This window comes from Staurois parvus, unplaced genomic scaffold, assembly GCF_062004578.1.
Source record: "Staurois parvus isolate SC_StPar_1 unplaced genomic scaffold, SC_StPar_1.0 ptg000282l, whole genome shotgun sequence".
Taxonomy (NCBI): Eukaryota; Metazoa; Chordata; class Amphibia; order Anura; family Ranidae; genus Staurois; species Staurois parvus.
This window is the reverse complement of record NW_028318078.1, coordinates 9,152,000-9,167,778: the sequence shown is the minus strand read 5'-3', so window position 1 is coordinate 9,167,778 and position 15,779 is coordinate 9,152,000. Positions and strand designations below refer to the sequence as shown.

The window sequence follows — 15,779 nt, the reverse complement described above, 5'->3', positions numbered from 1 at the left end:
ATATAGGGGCCTATGGCAGATTAGGGGCTTGGCAGCAGCTATAGGAGGCCCATAATCTGCCAGCACCCTATGTCAAAAAATTCAACACACCAGCAGTGTGAGGAGACCTGAAAGTGGCACATGGCATGAGACACTGTGGACCTGGCAGCAGCATGAGGAGGCGGTATATAGGGGCCTATGGCAGATTAGGGGCCTGGCAGCAGCAATGGGAGGCCCGTAATCTGCCAGCACCCTATGTCAAAAAATTCTACACACCAGCAGTGTGTGAGGAGACCTGAAAGTGGCACATGGCAGAGTGTGGCGATGGAGACAGCAGCAATGGGAGGCCGTACAGGGACCCATGAGAGACTCTGGACCTGGCAGCAGCATGAGGAGGCGGTATATAGGGGCCTATGGCAGATTAGGGGCCTGGCAGCAGCTATGGGAGGCCCGTAATCTGCCAGCACCCTATGTCAAAAAATTCTACACACCAGCAGTGTGTGAGGAGACCTCAAAGTGGCACATGTTTGAGGCATGATTCATGGCGGATTTAGTCAGTTGTGTCAGGAACTGGTGGTTTGAAATCCAGACTAATCCACGCCTGATTCATTTTCACAAACGTGAGTCTCTCCACACTTTGGGTGGACAGTCGTGTCCTCCGCGGAGTTACAATACCTCCTGCCGCACTAAACACGCGCTCCGATGCCACGCTACTGGCCGGGCATGACAGCCTTTCAAGGGCAAATTCAGCTAGTTGGGGCCAAAGGTCAAGTTTCGTTGCCCAGTAGTCAAGGGGATTGTCTACCTCGGTTGGCAGGGTGCTGTCCAAGTAGGCCCAAGCCTGTTGTTTGAGGTCCTGCTCCAGGTCCACCTGATGCTGCTGCTGCTGCTGCGGCTGGTTAGTAGTTTCCTCACTGCGCTGGTGAAGAAAGCTACTCATCATCGACTGCAGACTGAGGCAGCCGCTGCTGGTGGAGCTGCCACTGCTCCTACCACCCCACCCCTCCCCTGCTGCCATGGCAGCGGAACGCGAGCGCACAGGGCCCACAGTGTCTGAGGATGGACGTTGGCGCACAAAGGCAGAGACCAACTGACTACATAGGTGGTTTTTATAGTACGTTATTTTGGCCTCCCTCTCAGCAGGTGTGAAAAAGGCCACCATTTTGGAACGGTAGCGAGGGTCCAACAAGGTGGACAGCCAAAAGTCATCCCTCTGTCTGATGGTTATTATTCGGCTGTCGCTACGCAAGCAACCGAGCATGCTATGGGCCATTTGTGCCAAGGAATGCGAGGGACTCCCTGCCTCCATCTCCACAGCATACTGCCACGGTGCGTCTGGGTCCTCTGTCTCCTCCTCCTCCTCCTCTACCAGATGCTCCTGCTCCTCCACTCCTGTCCGCTGAGTGGAAAAACCACCCATTTCACTCAATAATTCCTGAGCACAAATGTCCTCCTCTACCTCCTCCTCTTCTTCCTGTCCTGCCCCCACAGGGGTCATGTGGCGTTGAGATCTGTGCGCCACGTCTACCGCACCCTGACCAGCCATTGTTAACAGCATTTGTTCAAGGACGTGCAACAGAGGAATGACGTCGTTCATCCCATAGTCCTGCCGACTCACGAATAGCGTGGCCTCCTCAAAGGGCCTGAGCAAGCGGCAGGTGTCACGCATGAGCTGCCAATGGCTGACATCGAAGTTACACAGGGGAGTACCTTTATCCGCTTGTAACATCAGGAAATCGGTGATGGCCTTTCGCTGTTCGTAAAGGCGGTCTAACATGTGTAGGGTTGAATTCCACCTTGTTGCAACGTCGCAGATCAGGCAATGCTGTGGAATTCCGTTCTGCCGCTGCAGCTCAAGGAGGGTGTGCTTTGCGGTGTAGGAATGGCTGAAATGCATGCAAAGTTTACGTGACATTTTAAGGATGTCTTGCAGTGGGATGGTGGATTTTAAGAACCGCTTGACAACCAGATTGAACACGTGAGCCATGCATGGCGCATGGCACAACCTTCCTTGACGCAGAGCAGACACCATGTTCTTTCCGTTGTTGGTCAACATGGTTCCGATTTTCAGTTTGCGCGGAGACAGCCATCTGTCGATTTCTCTGTTCATTACACTCAGAAGTTCCTCCCCTGTGTGACTACGTTCGCCAAGGCATACCAGGTGCAGAACAGCGTGACACCGTTGCGCCCTGCACATGTGATATGCCGGTCGGGTAATGGGACTTGGCACGGGGGTGGCGGCTGAGGACACGGCGGAAGAAGAGGTGGTAGAGGCGGACATCTTTGCCGGACCAAGGACGTGCAAACGTGGAGGCAAAAGCGGCGTGACCTGTCCAAGTTGCTGGTGCGGCTGTGACGGCACCACGTTCACCCAGTGGGCCGTAAATGACATGTACTGTCCCTGACCATAGTTACAGCTCCACACGTCGGCGCTGCCGTGCACTTTGGCAGAGACCGACATGCTCAAAGACTGGCCCACCATGTCTTCTACATGTGAATGCAGGGCTGGCACTGCCTTTTTGGCGAAGAAATGACGGCTTGGCACTCTCCACCGCGGCGCGGCACAAGCCATCATTTCTCTGAAAGGTGCTGAGTCCACCACTTGGAAAGGGAGGGACTGCAGCACCAGCAACTTGGACAGGAGGACGTTCAGCTTTTGCACCGTCGGGTGCGTGCTCGCAAACTGTTGTCTCTTGGAAACGGATTCCAAGAAAGACTGCTGACGGAATCCGTGAAGAGGAGTAGCAGGAGAAGGAGCATCTGAACGAGCGGAAGATGCCAACGAGCGACAACTCCCCTCAGCAGAGGTGTTGGAGCCTTGACTGGCTGATGGAGGGCGATTGACGTCGGGTGACGGAGCAAGTAACGGAGCAGGTGATGGAGCGGGGGCTGGGGCGGGCAGAACCGCCGTATCTTTATCACGGTTTTCCCAGGCCACCAAATGGCGACGCTGCATATGCTGCCGCAACGCTGTAGTCCCAACATGGGCCCCCTGGCCACGCTTGACTTTCTGGCCACATAGTCGACATACGGCTACGTTTACTTCCTCGGGCGGCTTGACGAAAAATTGCCACACCGCCGAGTAGGAAACTTTGCCCCCGATACTCCTCACTGGCTGACTGCTGCTTCCTCCGTGCACACCGGCACCACTACTGGCCGTGGTGGTAGGCTGCAGTGGAGCTGGTGCTCTACTCCGTGGCCGTTTGGCTCCACTGACACTGCTGCGACCCTGCTGCTGTCTCCTGGGCAACCCACCGACTGTTTTGCTCGCTGCCAAGCTGCCACCCTCTTCTCCTGATGATGCGGAAGAAATTGCCTGATGACGACGAGGCTGCCAAGTGCGATCAACCTCCTCATCATCAAGTAGGGTCTCCGCCTCACTACTAGCCCCCTCGGCTGCGTCTGGGTCAGGAGACAGACCTGTCTCTAGACCGGCTACCGAGCCACTCTCCTCGCCACTACTTCTTCGCCTGGCTGCTGAAAAGGCGGATGTCTCCCCCCGTTCCTGACCGCCCTCTGTTAGCTCTTCCTCACTGTACAGTGGGACTGAGCCCACAGCATGCGATACTTCGCTTGGTGAGGGAACACCAAAGGACAGGGGCAGGTAGAGGACACGTGATTTCAGTGGGCTTGGTCCCGGGCCATGCCAACTAACGGTTGTGTCTGACGTACCCACCGACCGTTGGCTGTAGGTGTCAGAGGTGACCTGGGAAGAGGAAGACGACCGAGCCAACCAATCGACGACGGCAGGGTTGTCGGTGGAGACACGACCGCTGGATGACACCGGGAGCACTGGCCTCTGGCTGCGAATAGTGCTGCCTCGACCCCTTCCTCTGCTGCCACGTCTGCTCGCTCCTAAAACATTGCCTCCTCTGCCACTCCTCTGCATGTTGTCTGACATACTCTTTAATTAAACGATTATGTGTCCCTGAGTAACAATTCTGTGTCTGTGCGAGTAACAATTCTGTGGCCCTAAGTAACAGTTCTGTGGCCCTCAGTAACAATTCTGTGTCCCTGATTAACGTTTCTGTGGCCCCAAGTAACAGTTCTGTGGCCCTCAGTAACAATTCTGTGTCTGTGCGAGTAACAATTCTGTGTCTGTGCGAGAAACAATTCTGTGGCCCTAAGTAACAGTTCTGTGGCCCTCAGTAACAGTTCTGTTTCCCTGAGTAACAATTCTGTGTCTGTGCGAGTAAGAATTCTGTGTCTGTGCGAGTAACAATTCTGTGGCCCTAAGTAACAGTTCTGTGGCCCTCAGTAACAGTTCTGTGTCCCTGAGTAACAATTCTGTGTCTGTGCGAGTAACAATTCTGTGTCTGTGCGAGTAACAATTCTGTCTGTGCGAGTAACAATTCTGTGGCCCTAAGTAACGGTTCTGTGGCCCTCAGTAACAGTTCTGTGTCCCTGTGTAACAATTCTGTGTCTGTGCGAGTAACAATTCTGTGGCCCTAAGTAACAGTTCTGTGGCCCTCAGTAACAATTCTGTGTCCCTGATTAACGTTTCTGTGGCCCCAAGTAACAGTTCTGTGGCCCTCAGTAACAATTCTGTGTCTGTGCGAGTAACAATTCTGTGTCTGTGCGAGTAACAATTCTGTGTCTGTGCGAGTAACAATTCTGTGGCCCTAAGTAACGGTTCTGTGGCCCTCAGTAACAGTTCTGTGTCCCTGTGTAACAATTCTGTGTCTGTGCGAGTAACAATTCTGTGGCCCTAAGTAACAGTTCTGTGGTCCTCAGTAACAATTCTGTGTCTGTGCGAGTAACAATTCTGTGGCCCTAAGTAACAGTTCTGTGGCCCTCAGTAACAATTCTGTGTCTGTCCCTGAGTAACAATTCTGTGGCCCTAACTAAAGTTTCTGTGGCCCTAAGTAACAATTCTCTGGCACTCAGTAACAATTCTGTCTGTCCCTGAGTAACAATTCTCTGGCCCTAATAACGTTTCTGTGGCCCTAAGTAACAATTATCTGGCACTCAGTAACAATTCTGTCTGTCCCTGAGTAACAATTCTCTGGCACTCAGTAACAATTCTGTCTGTCCCTGAGTAAAAATTCTGTGGCCCTAAGTAAAGTTTCTGTGGCCGTGAGTAACAATTCTCTGGCACTCCGTAACAATTCTGTCTGTCCCTGAGTAACAATTCTCTGGCACTCAGTAACAATTCTGTCTGTCCCTGAGTAAAAATTCTGTGGCCCTAAGTAAAGTTTCTGTGGCCCTGAGTAACAATTCTCTGGCACTCCGTAACAATTCTGTCTGTCCCTGAGTATGAATTCTGTGGCCCTAACTAGCGTTTCTTTGTCCCTAAGTAACAGTTCTGTGGCCCTGAGTAACAATTCTGTGTCTGTGCGAGTAACAATTCTGTGGCCCTAAGTAACAGTTCTGTGGCCCTCAGTAACAGTTCTGTGTCTGTGCGAGTAACAATTCTGTGTCTGTGCGAGTAACAATTCTGTGGCCCTAAGTAAAGTTTCTGTGGCCCTCAGTAACAGTTCTGTGTCTGTGCGAGTAACAATTCTGTGTCTGTGCGAGTAACAATTCTGTGGCCCTAAGTAAAGTTTCTGTGGCCCTAAGTAACAATTCTCTGGCACTCAGTAACAATTCTGTCTGTCCCTGAGTAACAATTCTCTGGCACTCAGTAACAATTCTGTCTGTCCCTGAGTAAAAATTCTGTGGCCCTAAGTAAAGTTTCTGTGGCCCTGAGTAACAATTCTCTGGCACTCCGTAACAATTCTGTCTGTCCCTGAGTATGAATTCTGTGGCCCTAACTAGTGTTTCTTTGTCCCTAAGTAACAGTTCTGTGGCCCTGAGTAACAATTCTGTGTCTGTGCGAGTAACAATTCTGTGGCCCTAAGTAACAGTTCTGTGGCCCTCAGTAACAGTTCTGTGTCTGTGCGAGTAACAATTCTGTGTCTGTGCGAGTAACAATTCTGTGGCCCTAAGTAACAGTTCTGTGGCCTTCAGTAACAATTCTGTGTCTGTGCGAGTAACAATTCTGTGTCTGTGCGAGTAACAATTCTGTGGCCCTAAGTAAAGTTTCTGTGGCCCTAAGTAACAATTCTCTGGCACTCAGTAACAATTCTGTCTGTCCCTGAGTAACAATTCTCTGGCACTCAGTAACAATTCTGTCTGTCCCTGAGTAAAAATTCTGTGGCCCTAATTAAAGTTTCTGTGGCCCTAAGTAACAATTCTCTGGCACTCAGTAACAATTCTGTCTGTCCCTGAGTAACAATTCTCTGGCACTCAGTAACAATTCTGTCTGTCCCTGAGTAAAAATTCTGTGGCCCTAATAACGTTTCTGTGGCCCTAAGTAACAATTCTCTGGCACTGAGTAACAATTCTGTCTGTCCCTGATTATGAATTCTGTGGCCCTAACTAGCGTTTCTTTGTCCCTAAATAACGATTCTGTGGCCCTCATTAACAAGTCTGTGTCCCTGAGTAATGGTTCTCTGTCCCTAAGTAACTTTTCTCTGTCCCCAATTATCGTTTCTGTGGCCCTAACTCTGTCCCTGTCCCTAGTACAGAGCGGTCTGCCTCTGTTCAATAACTGCAGGCAAATGAAGAATTCCAAAATGGCCGCTATTTATAGCTCGACCATTACACAGTGCTGGCTGGCTGGCTGCTGATTGGCTGATGCGATCACATGTAGTTGAGGAATGCATTATGGGTCAGCGCGCCTTGTCTGCGCGCCTTCCCAGACATCCCCGCTCCGTCGCCGCACATGTCAGCCGCCATTTTCTGAAAAATTTCGATTCGCGCGTCCGAATTAGGCTATTTTTCGGATTCGGCACGAATCGAAATTTTTCCGATATTCGACTCGAATTCCACTTCGGATACTTCGATTCGCTCATCTCTAGTGATGACTACAAATGCCAGCCTTACAGGTTGGGGAATAGTTTACAGTTCCCTCACTGTCCAAGGGACCTGCTCCCCACGGAAGTCAAAACTTCCCATTGACATTCTGTAACTAAGAGCCATCAGATTATCTCTGCAACACTGGAACTCTCTTCTGCAAGGTCACCCAGCCAAGGTAAAGTCAGACAATGCCACAACAGTGGCCTATATAAATCATTAAGATGGCACCAGAAGTCAAGCTGTTCTAAAAGAAAAGCCTAATACTCTTCTGGGCAGTTCACATCCTTGGAGTGGACAATTGGAAGGCAGACTTCCTAAGCCATCAATGCTCAGAGCCAGAAGGAGTGGTCATTGCACCCAGGGATCTTTCAAAATCTTTGTCATGGGTGGGAAAACCATTTGTGGACATCCTGGTTTTCAGGTTCACCAACAAGCTGAACAATTTTTGTGGCCAAGACCAGGGATCATCTAGCCTTCACGTTAGATACTCTGGTGTTTCCTTGGACTCAGTTTAAGCTGATTCAGTCTTTCCCTCTGATAAAGATTATCCCTTGACTGCTATGCAAGATAGAGGAGGAAAGGGTTTCAGTGTTTCTCATTGCACAAAACCGGCCCAGAAGAACATGGTACATAGACAAGCCTTGGCCTCTTCCAAAGCAACCAGACTTGATGGCCCAAGGCCCTCTGTTCTATCCTGCTTCTCAATTGCTATCTTTAGTGGCAGGGCTGTTGAAACCCAAGTCCTAAAGAATAGGGGTAGTTCTGACTGTTATTTCCACTTTATTTTAAAGAAAAGAAATTCCAACTCCTACAAGATTTACCACCACACATGGAAGTCTTAATCTGCATAAATAATCTATCACTTGTATTTTTGCCTTTCTTCAGTCTATTTTTGACAATGGTCTAGCTGTAAGTACCCTAAAGGAAATGTTTTTGCCCTATTCATTGTATTTTAGAAACATCTTGCTTTGCAATACCTGATCAAGATATTTTCTTCAGGGAGTTGCTCATATAAACCTCCCAATTGTACCTCCTGTGTCATTTTTGCATGTTAACCTCCTCCTCTCTATTCTTCAGAGACCCTCCCCTCTTTTGAACTGGTCGGAGACATTCCATTGGAAGACCTCACTTGTAACGTTGCTTTCCTGGTCACCACTACATCTGTTAGTTGTGTTTCTGAGGTGACAGCTCTTTCATGTAAAGCAAATTTTCTTGTATTGCACAAAGGCGAGGTGGTTTTGAGACCAAAACCTTCCTTCCTACCAACGTAGTCTCTTCTTTCCACCTCAATGAGGACACTGCCTTTCTTTACCTCTGGCCTGCCTCAAAACATGAGAAGGAAATTGCCCTACATTGCCTAGTTGTGGTCAGGGCTGTCCGAGATTCTGTAGACTGAAGGGTTGATTTACTAAAAGCAAATAGACTGTGGACTTTGCAAGTGCAGTTGCACTAATTTTACCCAGAGCTTAGTGAATGTGGTGAACCTCTGCTGATTTTCATCATCCAATCATGTGCAAGTAAAAACATTTTTTAAATTGTATTTTTCTTGTACCTGATTGGGTATTCTTTACAAAGTGAAGCTTTACCACATTTGCAAAGCTCTGCGGAAAATGAATGCAACTGCAGTTACAGAGTGCTGTTCACAGAAACTCCTTTAGTATTTGCCTTTAGTAAGTCCACACTTGAGTCTCTGTTCTACCTGTACATCTTGCTTCCCACTCAACCATTACTAAATAGATAAGACAACTTATTGCCAGGGCCTATGTCCTTAGGGAAAGAGTTCCTCCTTTTTCCATCAGAAGCTGAAAAGCTGCTGGTCTCTCTTGGGCTTTTCAACTTCAAGCATCTGCTTCCCAGATTTGCAAGATGACCACTTGGTCCTCTGTTCATGTTTTCCAATTTATACCAGGTGGATGCCCAGGCCTTCACTGTTGTGCACTCCTCAGGTTATATCTTGGGTATGTCCCATGGTCTGTGGCCTGTACTGTAGGATTAAGATAATAGGAATTTTGACTTACCTTTAAATTCCTTATATTAGAGTACAGTACAAGACACATACCCCCTCCCCTCTGTGTCTTGATCACTTTTCATTGCTTGCTAAAAAAATTTAAATTTCAGAGAGGGGTGAAGTTATATGGGTGTGCTCCAGGGGCAGTCTTAGCAAGTCTCTTGCCAGTGTCCATTCACCTGAAGGTAGCCTGCGTATAACCAATGGTCTATGAACACCTGTGTCCTCCAAGATAAGGAATTTAAAGGTAAGTCAAAATTCATATTTTTTAAAAGGACAAATGTTTATTGCAATTATAAAAATATGCATGTCCTTATGAGTGAAATAGAATAAATCCAATATATGTATTGTCAAAGTATTAGCATATTAGGCATGTATCACTGACTAGTTAATTCAATCAGCTCCACCCAATACTGATCTGGCCGGTTGGACACTAATGGAATAAATCAACTGTGTTGGCCTCTTTCTTCCTTCAGAGACTTGTCATTAACATGAGCAATTCAAAATCTGCATATTATGAAAAAAAAATAAGCATTTCATGTAAAAAAAACTAAGTTGTTTTGAAGATCAGTAGATCTAGAGATACAGACAGCTGATAATGTAAATTTTAACTTTTCCTGTGAAAGTTAATCTTGGTCCCTCCTAATTATCTCTTTTGGTCCTTCACTGTGTTTGGCAGCCTCACTGACCTGAAAGGTTGCCTTGAAATAGGAGAATGGCCTAAAACCCTGCCTATGTAAAGGCAGGTTTTATGTAAAACTTCCTATAGCTGTATTTGTGGATCTACCTGTCATTTTAATGTGCCTTTCCCTGAAGGTAACCATCACTTACAAATTTTTACTAAGTATGGAGAAGAATATAGGAGAATCCATCATGGGTACAACACATAATTGTTTGGTGTGTTAGATAGAAATGGGAATTTTAGTTGGGATATCTACGCAATAAAGTCCTTGAGGAATAAACAAAGTCAGCATGTGATGCAGATTGTCTGTCAGTTTTTGTTACAATACAGTGCCTTGAAAAAGTATTCATACCCCTTGAAATTTTCCACATTTTGTCATGTTACAACCAAAAACATAAATGTATTTTATTGGGAATTTATGTGATAGACCATCACAAAGTGGCACATAATTGTGAAGTGGAAGGAAAATGATAAATGGGTTTCAAAATGTTTTACAAATAAATATCTGAAAAGTGTGGCGTGCATTTGTGTTCAGCCTCCTTGAGTCAATACTGTGTAGTACCACCTTTTGCAATTACAGCTGCAAGTGTTTTTGGGTATGTCTCTACCAGCTTTGCACATCTAGAGAGTGACATTTTTGCCCATTCTTCTTTGCATAATAGCTCAAACTCTGTCAGAATGGATGGAAAGCGTCTGTGAACAGTAATTTTCAAGTCTTGCCACAGATTCTCAATTGGATTTAGGTCTGGACTTTGATTGGGTCATTCTAACACATGAATATGCTTTGATCCAAACCATTCCATTGTAACTCGTTGTCCTACTGGAAGGTGAACCTCCGCCCCAGTTTCAAGTCTTTTGAAGACTCTAACAGGTTTTCTTCTAAGATTGCCCTGTATTTGGCTCCATCCATCTTCCCATCAACTCTGGCCAGCTTCCCTGTCCCTGTAACATAAATGTAAGGTTTGAGTAGCTGAGATGTGATCTGTAGAAATATGTAATTGTAGATTTAGCTTCATTCTACGTTAATAATAAGATATTCAGTCAGCGACATTTGTTCACCAATTAGCATCTGAAAGGACAGAGCAGCTTCTAGACTGGAGGTGACACCTAGATGCCAATAAAACCTTGCCACCTATGTAGTCAGACTTTGTCACCTTCTGGAAGTTTAAAAGAGGAACTCCAGACATTTCAGCTTTGGGGAGCAGCAGGAGACTAGGCGAGGGCTCCGATCTGTCTAGGAGCTATAACTTATAGACCCAGATCAAAGGAAATTATTTCATCTCTCATGAAAGCTAAAATATTAGTTGCAGAGAGATGAAAATACTTCCTTCTGATTGGACACACTGTAGGCTACACCTGCATGTAAAACTGTATTTGTAGCCTCTGTAGAATCCCAGCAAAATGCAGAAAATGGTTATATTGTGCCTGATTGCGACAGCTGAACAGCGATTGGTACTGTCGCAATCGGACTGATGCGCTGTTGTCGGAAATTTTATCCCTGACTTGGTGATTCAAACTGTTCCTGGTCCAATCGTCTTTGGGCACTTCAGTACCCAGAATGTCCTGTGGGCTAGTACAGGAACACCCCCCAGAGTAGATTGTCCAAGGGCTAATGTCCAGCCTACGTCCATATCTCAATAAATTGAGGACCCTGAGACATGGACGGTGTGATTCATACGGAGCCGGTTCTATTGAATGGCGAATCGCGGACTTTCTCTGACTTGCTCCAGTCGCAGGATAACTCTTGGTAAAAGTTTTGTTTCTGTTTTTAACACTGGGGTTCTAGCTTGTAGGATAGCTGGAGGAATCCTAGAAGGGTGTGCCAATTGCTAGATTGCTCCCCAACCTACTGAAGAAAAGCATCCCCACAATATGATGCTGCCACCACCATGTTTCACGGTAGGGATGGTGTGTTCAGGGTGATGTGCAGTGTCAGTTTCACGCCACGCATAGCATTTTGCTTTTAAACCAAAAAGTTCAATTTTGGTCTCATCTGACCAGAGCACCTTCTTCCACGTTTGCTGTGTCCCCCACATGGCTTCTCACAAACTACAAATGACTTCTTATAGCTTTCTTTCAACAACGGCTTTCTTCTTGCTATTCTTCCATAACGACCAGATTTGTGGAGTGCACGACTAATAGTTGTCATGTGGACAGATTCTCCCACCTGAGCTGTGGATCTCTGCAGCTCCTCCAGAGTTACCATGGGCCTCTTGGCTGCTCTCCTTGCCTGGCCTGTCAGTTTAGGTGGATGGCCATGTCTTGGTAGGTTTGCAGCTGTGCCATACTCTTTTCATTTTCAGATGATGGATTGAACAGTGCTCTGTGAGAGGTTCAAAGCTTGGGATATTTTTTTATAACCCAACAATGTGTTAAGCTTCTCCACAACTTTATGCCTGACCTATCTGGTGTGTTCCGTGGCCTTCATGATGCTGTTTCTTCACTAATATTCTCTAATAAACCTCTGAGGGCTTCACAGAAAAGCTGTATTTATACTTAGATTAAATTACACACAGGTGGACTCTACTAATAAGGTGACTTCTGAAGGCAATTGGTTTCACTAGATTTTAGTTAGGGGTATCAGAGTAAAGAGGGATGAATTCAAATGCACGCCACGTTTTTCAGATATATATTTGTAAACAATTTTTAAAACAATTTATCATTTTTCTTTCACTTCACAATTATATGCCACTTTGTGTTGGTCTATCACATGAAATCCCAGTAAAATACATTTACGTTTTTGGTTGTAACATAATAAAATGTGGAAAATTTCAAGGGGTATGAATACTTTTTCAAGACACTGTATACCAGTTTGGACAGAAACAAGTTAATTTAGAAGAATGCATATAGACTGTGGGAAGAAGAGCGTGGAGCAAAACCATTTAGAACATGGCCATGGTGGGGTGATTGAATATAGGGCCCTGCAATAGATTTCAGTATGTTTTAGTGTTTGATATAATAGTTTTAATGGATTGCATGCAACCTTAGTTCAGTGTAACACAAATGGTAAATTTGTCTGCCTCAAGCACTTTCAACTTTGAATGTCTGGGAAAAATTTAAATAAATTATTTCAAAATCAGATACTCCCTACATTAAACAGTTGACTGGAAAAATTATCAGAATATTTATGTGAGGGCTTCACAGAACAGCGACATTTATACTGAGATTAAATTACACACAGGTGGACTCTATTTACTAATTAGGTGACTTCTGAAGGCAATTGGTTCCACTAGATTTTAGTTAGGGGTATCAGAGTAAAGGGGGCTGAATACAAATGCACGCCACACTTTTCAGATATTTATTTGTAAGCAATTTTGAAAATCATTTATAATTTTCCTTCTACTTCACAATTATGTGATACATTGTGTTGATCTATCACATAAAATCCTAATAAAATACATTTGTGTTTCTTTTGGTTGTAACATGACAAAATGTGAAACATTTCAAGGGGTATGAATACTTTTTTCAAGGCACTTTGTATTTTTAAACATAAACACTGAACTGGACAGGAGAAGGTTACTTAATGAGAAATAAAACGACCATAATACCAGGGCCTGTAACGTTTAGTTACTGCTCTGAGATTATCCCTATTTTCTTTGCCAGACATAGTCATGTGACTTTTTTCATCCTGAGTCATCAGTGTAAAAAGGCACTTTTGCTGACTGGGTTTGTATCATACATACTGCATGACTGGGGGAAAAATATTTGTCCTTGACAAACATTAAAAGGTTATGTACTGTGAGAGCAGGGAAAATGTGGAATAGTTTTCTCCGAGGAACTGATCCTAGCTAGATTGGTAGATTTACAAAAAATAGCTGAATGTGTTTTAAATGTCCAACATTTAAACTGATACTTATGACATGGCCTTGTAGAAGACTGAGCCATGGAGCATCTGATTGCCCTGGGGGATCTGGAAGACTTTGCCTGTTGCAGTAAATAAATCCTCTATAATATTTTTTTGTCCTTCTCTTGGTCAGCTGCTAGTTTAGGGTTCTCTGGGTGCAACTTTTTTTTTTTGTGGTTAAACTTGATGAACATGTAACTATGTTTTTGCCAACACTAATTTCAAGTCCTTTTTTTCATCTCCTTTTATGTTTGACTAACAATAGTTGGGCTATCATCGCTGCATGGTTGGATGGCTGTTTAACAGAACTGCAGGTTATCCCACAGTGTATCCCAGTGTAAGCTGTGGTTCAAATCATGTCGGAATTGTAGACTACAAACAGAGAACAAACCTGAGCGAGACATGGGATGTCTACTGTTATCGTTTTAAAGGTTTGTATGCTTTTAGTATAGGATGCTGAGACCCTTTAAAACCATCTGCTAGTTTCAGAGCCAGACTGGAGTCTGCAGGAACATAACCTTTGCTACCAGAATCCACACCTGCTGTATAATAATACATCTTTTTATAACGTTTTCTTTTTTAATTGTTTTTCTCTTTTTTTTGTTGGGTTACCCTGGCCATACATGTTGCAATTTGATTTAACAATGTTCTTTTGATCTATCTACAATTATGCATTTAATGAGCTGCCCCAACTAAATACAAATTGGGTGGATTGTTTAGGTAGGGCTACCACTACATGAATTTGGTAGCAGACTAAATATAAACTGCACATTCACATTGCACAAAGGATCGTTTTCACATTCACATTGCCCAAAGCCTATTGTGTTCCATTGAGAGTAAATACCTGACTAGTATGCTTTGATAAATTTTAAAAGAGAAATAGGGCTTTTTTCCCCCTATTTATACTTACGTAAGTAGATGCAGCATCGGTCCCCCACCAGCTCTAAGGGTGAGAACCCAGAGATCACATGACTGCTAAGCTTTGGAGGGGGAGGGAGCAGCTGGCTCAGGCTCTCAGTGCTTTGCAGAGAGGCCGAGCCAGGTTTTGCCCCAGACTCTGGGGTGGTTCCCGATTTTGAACTCATTATGTAACCCCAGCCTGGACCGGCTGAGTGACATCAGCCAACATCCACTGTCAGCTGAAAACTGGTCACAGGAATGCAGAATGCACTGCACTGCTGTGATCCACAGGAGAAGTACAGACAAAAAAGCTTTGGATGTACTTCTCCTTTAAGAAAAAGGACTGAGGGTTTGTATACTGTTGTCTATATTATTGAGGAAATGTAGATTATTATCACCCAGCAAGTATATTCTGTACCTTTAAAGTACACCTATCTCTGTTCTAGCTCAAGAATTAAAGTGTAAAACTAAAGTCTAAACTCAACAACAAAAATGTTTGCAGCTTACCAGTCTTTAGTTGTGGTGACTACGCAAGTTTTCCCTTTTTAAGGCCATTTTTTTACTTTCCTTGTCAACCTGGTGATCCTACCACTAACACTTCTTTTTCCATAGTGACAATGTTAACACACTGTAATGTATATATGGAGGAGCAGCACTCTCACCCAAGGCCAGTCCATTCTCACCCTTGACACTTCTCAAAAAGGCAGCAGGCACAGTCTCAGACGTGCACTGTTGAACATTACCCTGTCTTTGAAGGCACTTTCTGCTTGTTAAATGGAAGTTGGAAACTGCTTTAAATTATACAGCATGTCAAGCAAGCTAAGCATGGAACTTCTGATGTGGATTCTTCTATCCCAATTAATTGGGAAAACATTTAATAATAATTGCCTTAAAGTAAAATGTACTTGATAGGGTGTACAAAAAGTATAACTCAATTAACTGTAATAGAGACATTTAAGTTGAGATTATCTCAGATTCGCCCAAAGGTATTCTTGTTTTCTAGATGCAGAATGTGATTGTCCTGATGGATATGTGGGCGATGGCAGCTTCTGCAATGGAAACCTGCTGGAAGTTTTGGAGGAATATTCTAAAACATCCACATTCTATTCGGTGAGTTTTCTTTTTGTTATGTAGTTGTGTCTAAAGGCATAAATTATTGTCAGTATCAGTACACAATCTCTTTCCTGGCTGTTATAGATACTGATTTTATGCAGAAATAAAGTGTCAAGGCATACCTGTAAGTGCTTTTCCAGTGAAGTGGCATTGAGGGTGTTTGTGTTCTTCACATCGAGGCACCAGATCCACCATCTGTTTTACTAAAATTAGAACCTGAAATTTAGTGTGGTGCTGGTTGACATAACTCATTCACTGGATATCTATTTCTTAGAGGCTCCTTTAGTGAGTTCCTGGCTAGCCCCTACCACACACACACCTGCTACTCTAGGGTCTCAATGCTTCTCTTTACTCCTATTACATTGTTTGTGATACTTAGAAATTGCAAAGCAATGGGAAGAATAAGCTTGTCT

The 15,779-nt window shown here is 44.7% G+C and overlaps 1 protein-coding gene across 1 annotated transcript in view; it reads left to right on the top strand.

Annotated features, from left to right (window-relative positions):
* The window catches only part of STAB1 (stabilin 1), a 317,318-nt gene that overhangs the window by 285,063 nt on the left and 16,476 nt on the right, over positions 1 to 15,779 (top strand). Inside the window, exons 62-63 of the mRNA XM_089681924.1 lie at positions 13,619 to 13,784; positions 15,257 to 15,363. Of these exons, the coding sequence (XP_089538050.1) occupies positions 13,619 to 13,784; positions 15,257 to 15,363 (273 nt within the window). The remainder of the gene's footprint in view (positions 1 to 13,618; positions 13,785 to 15,256; positions 15,364 to 15,779) is intronic.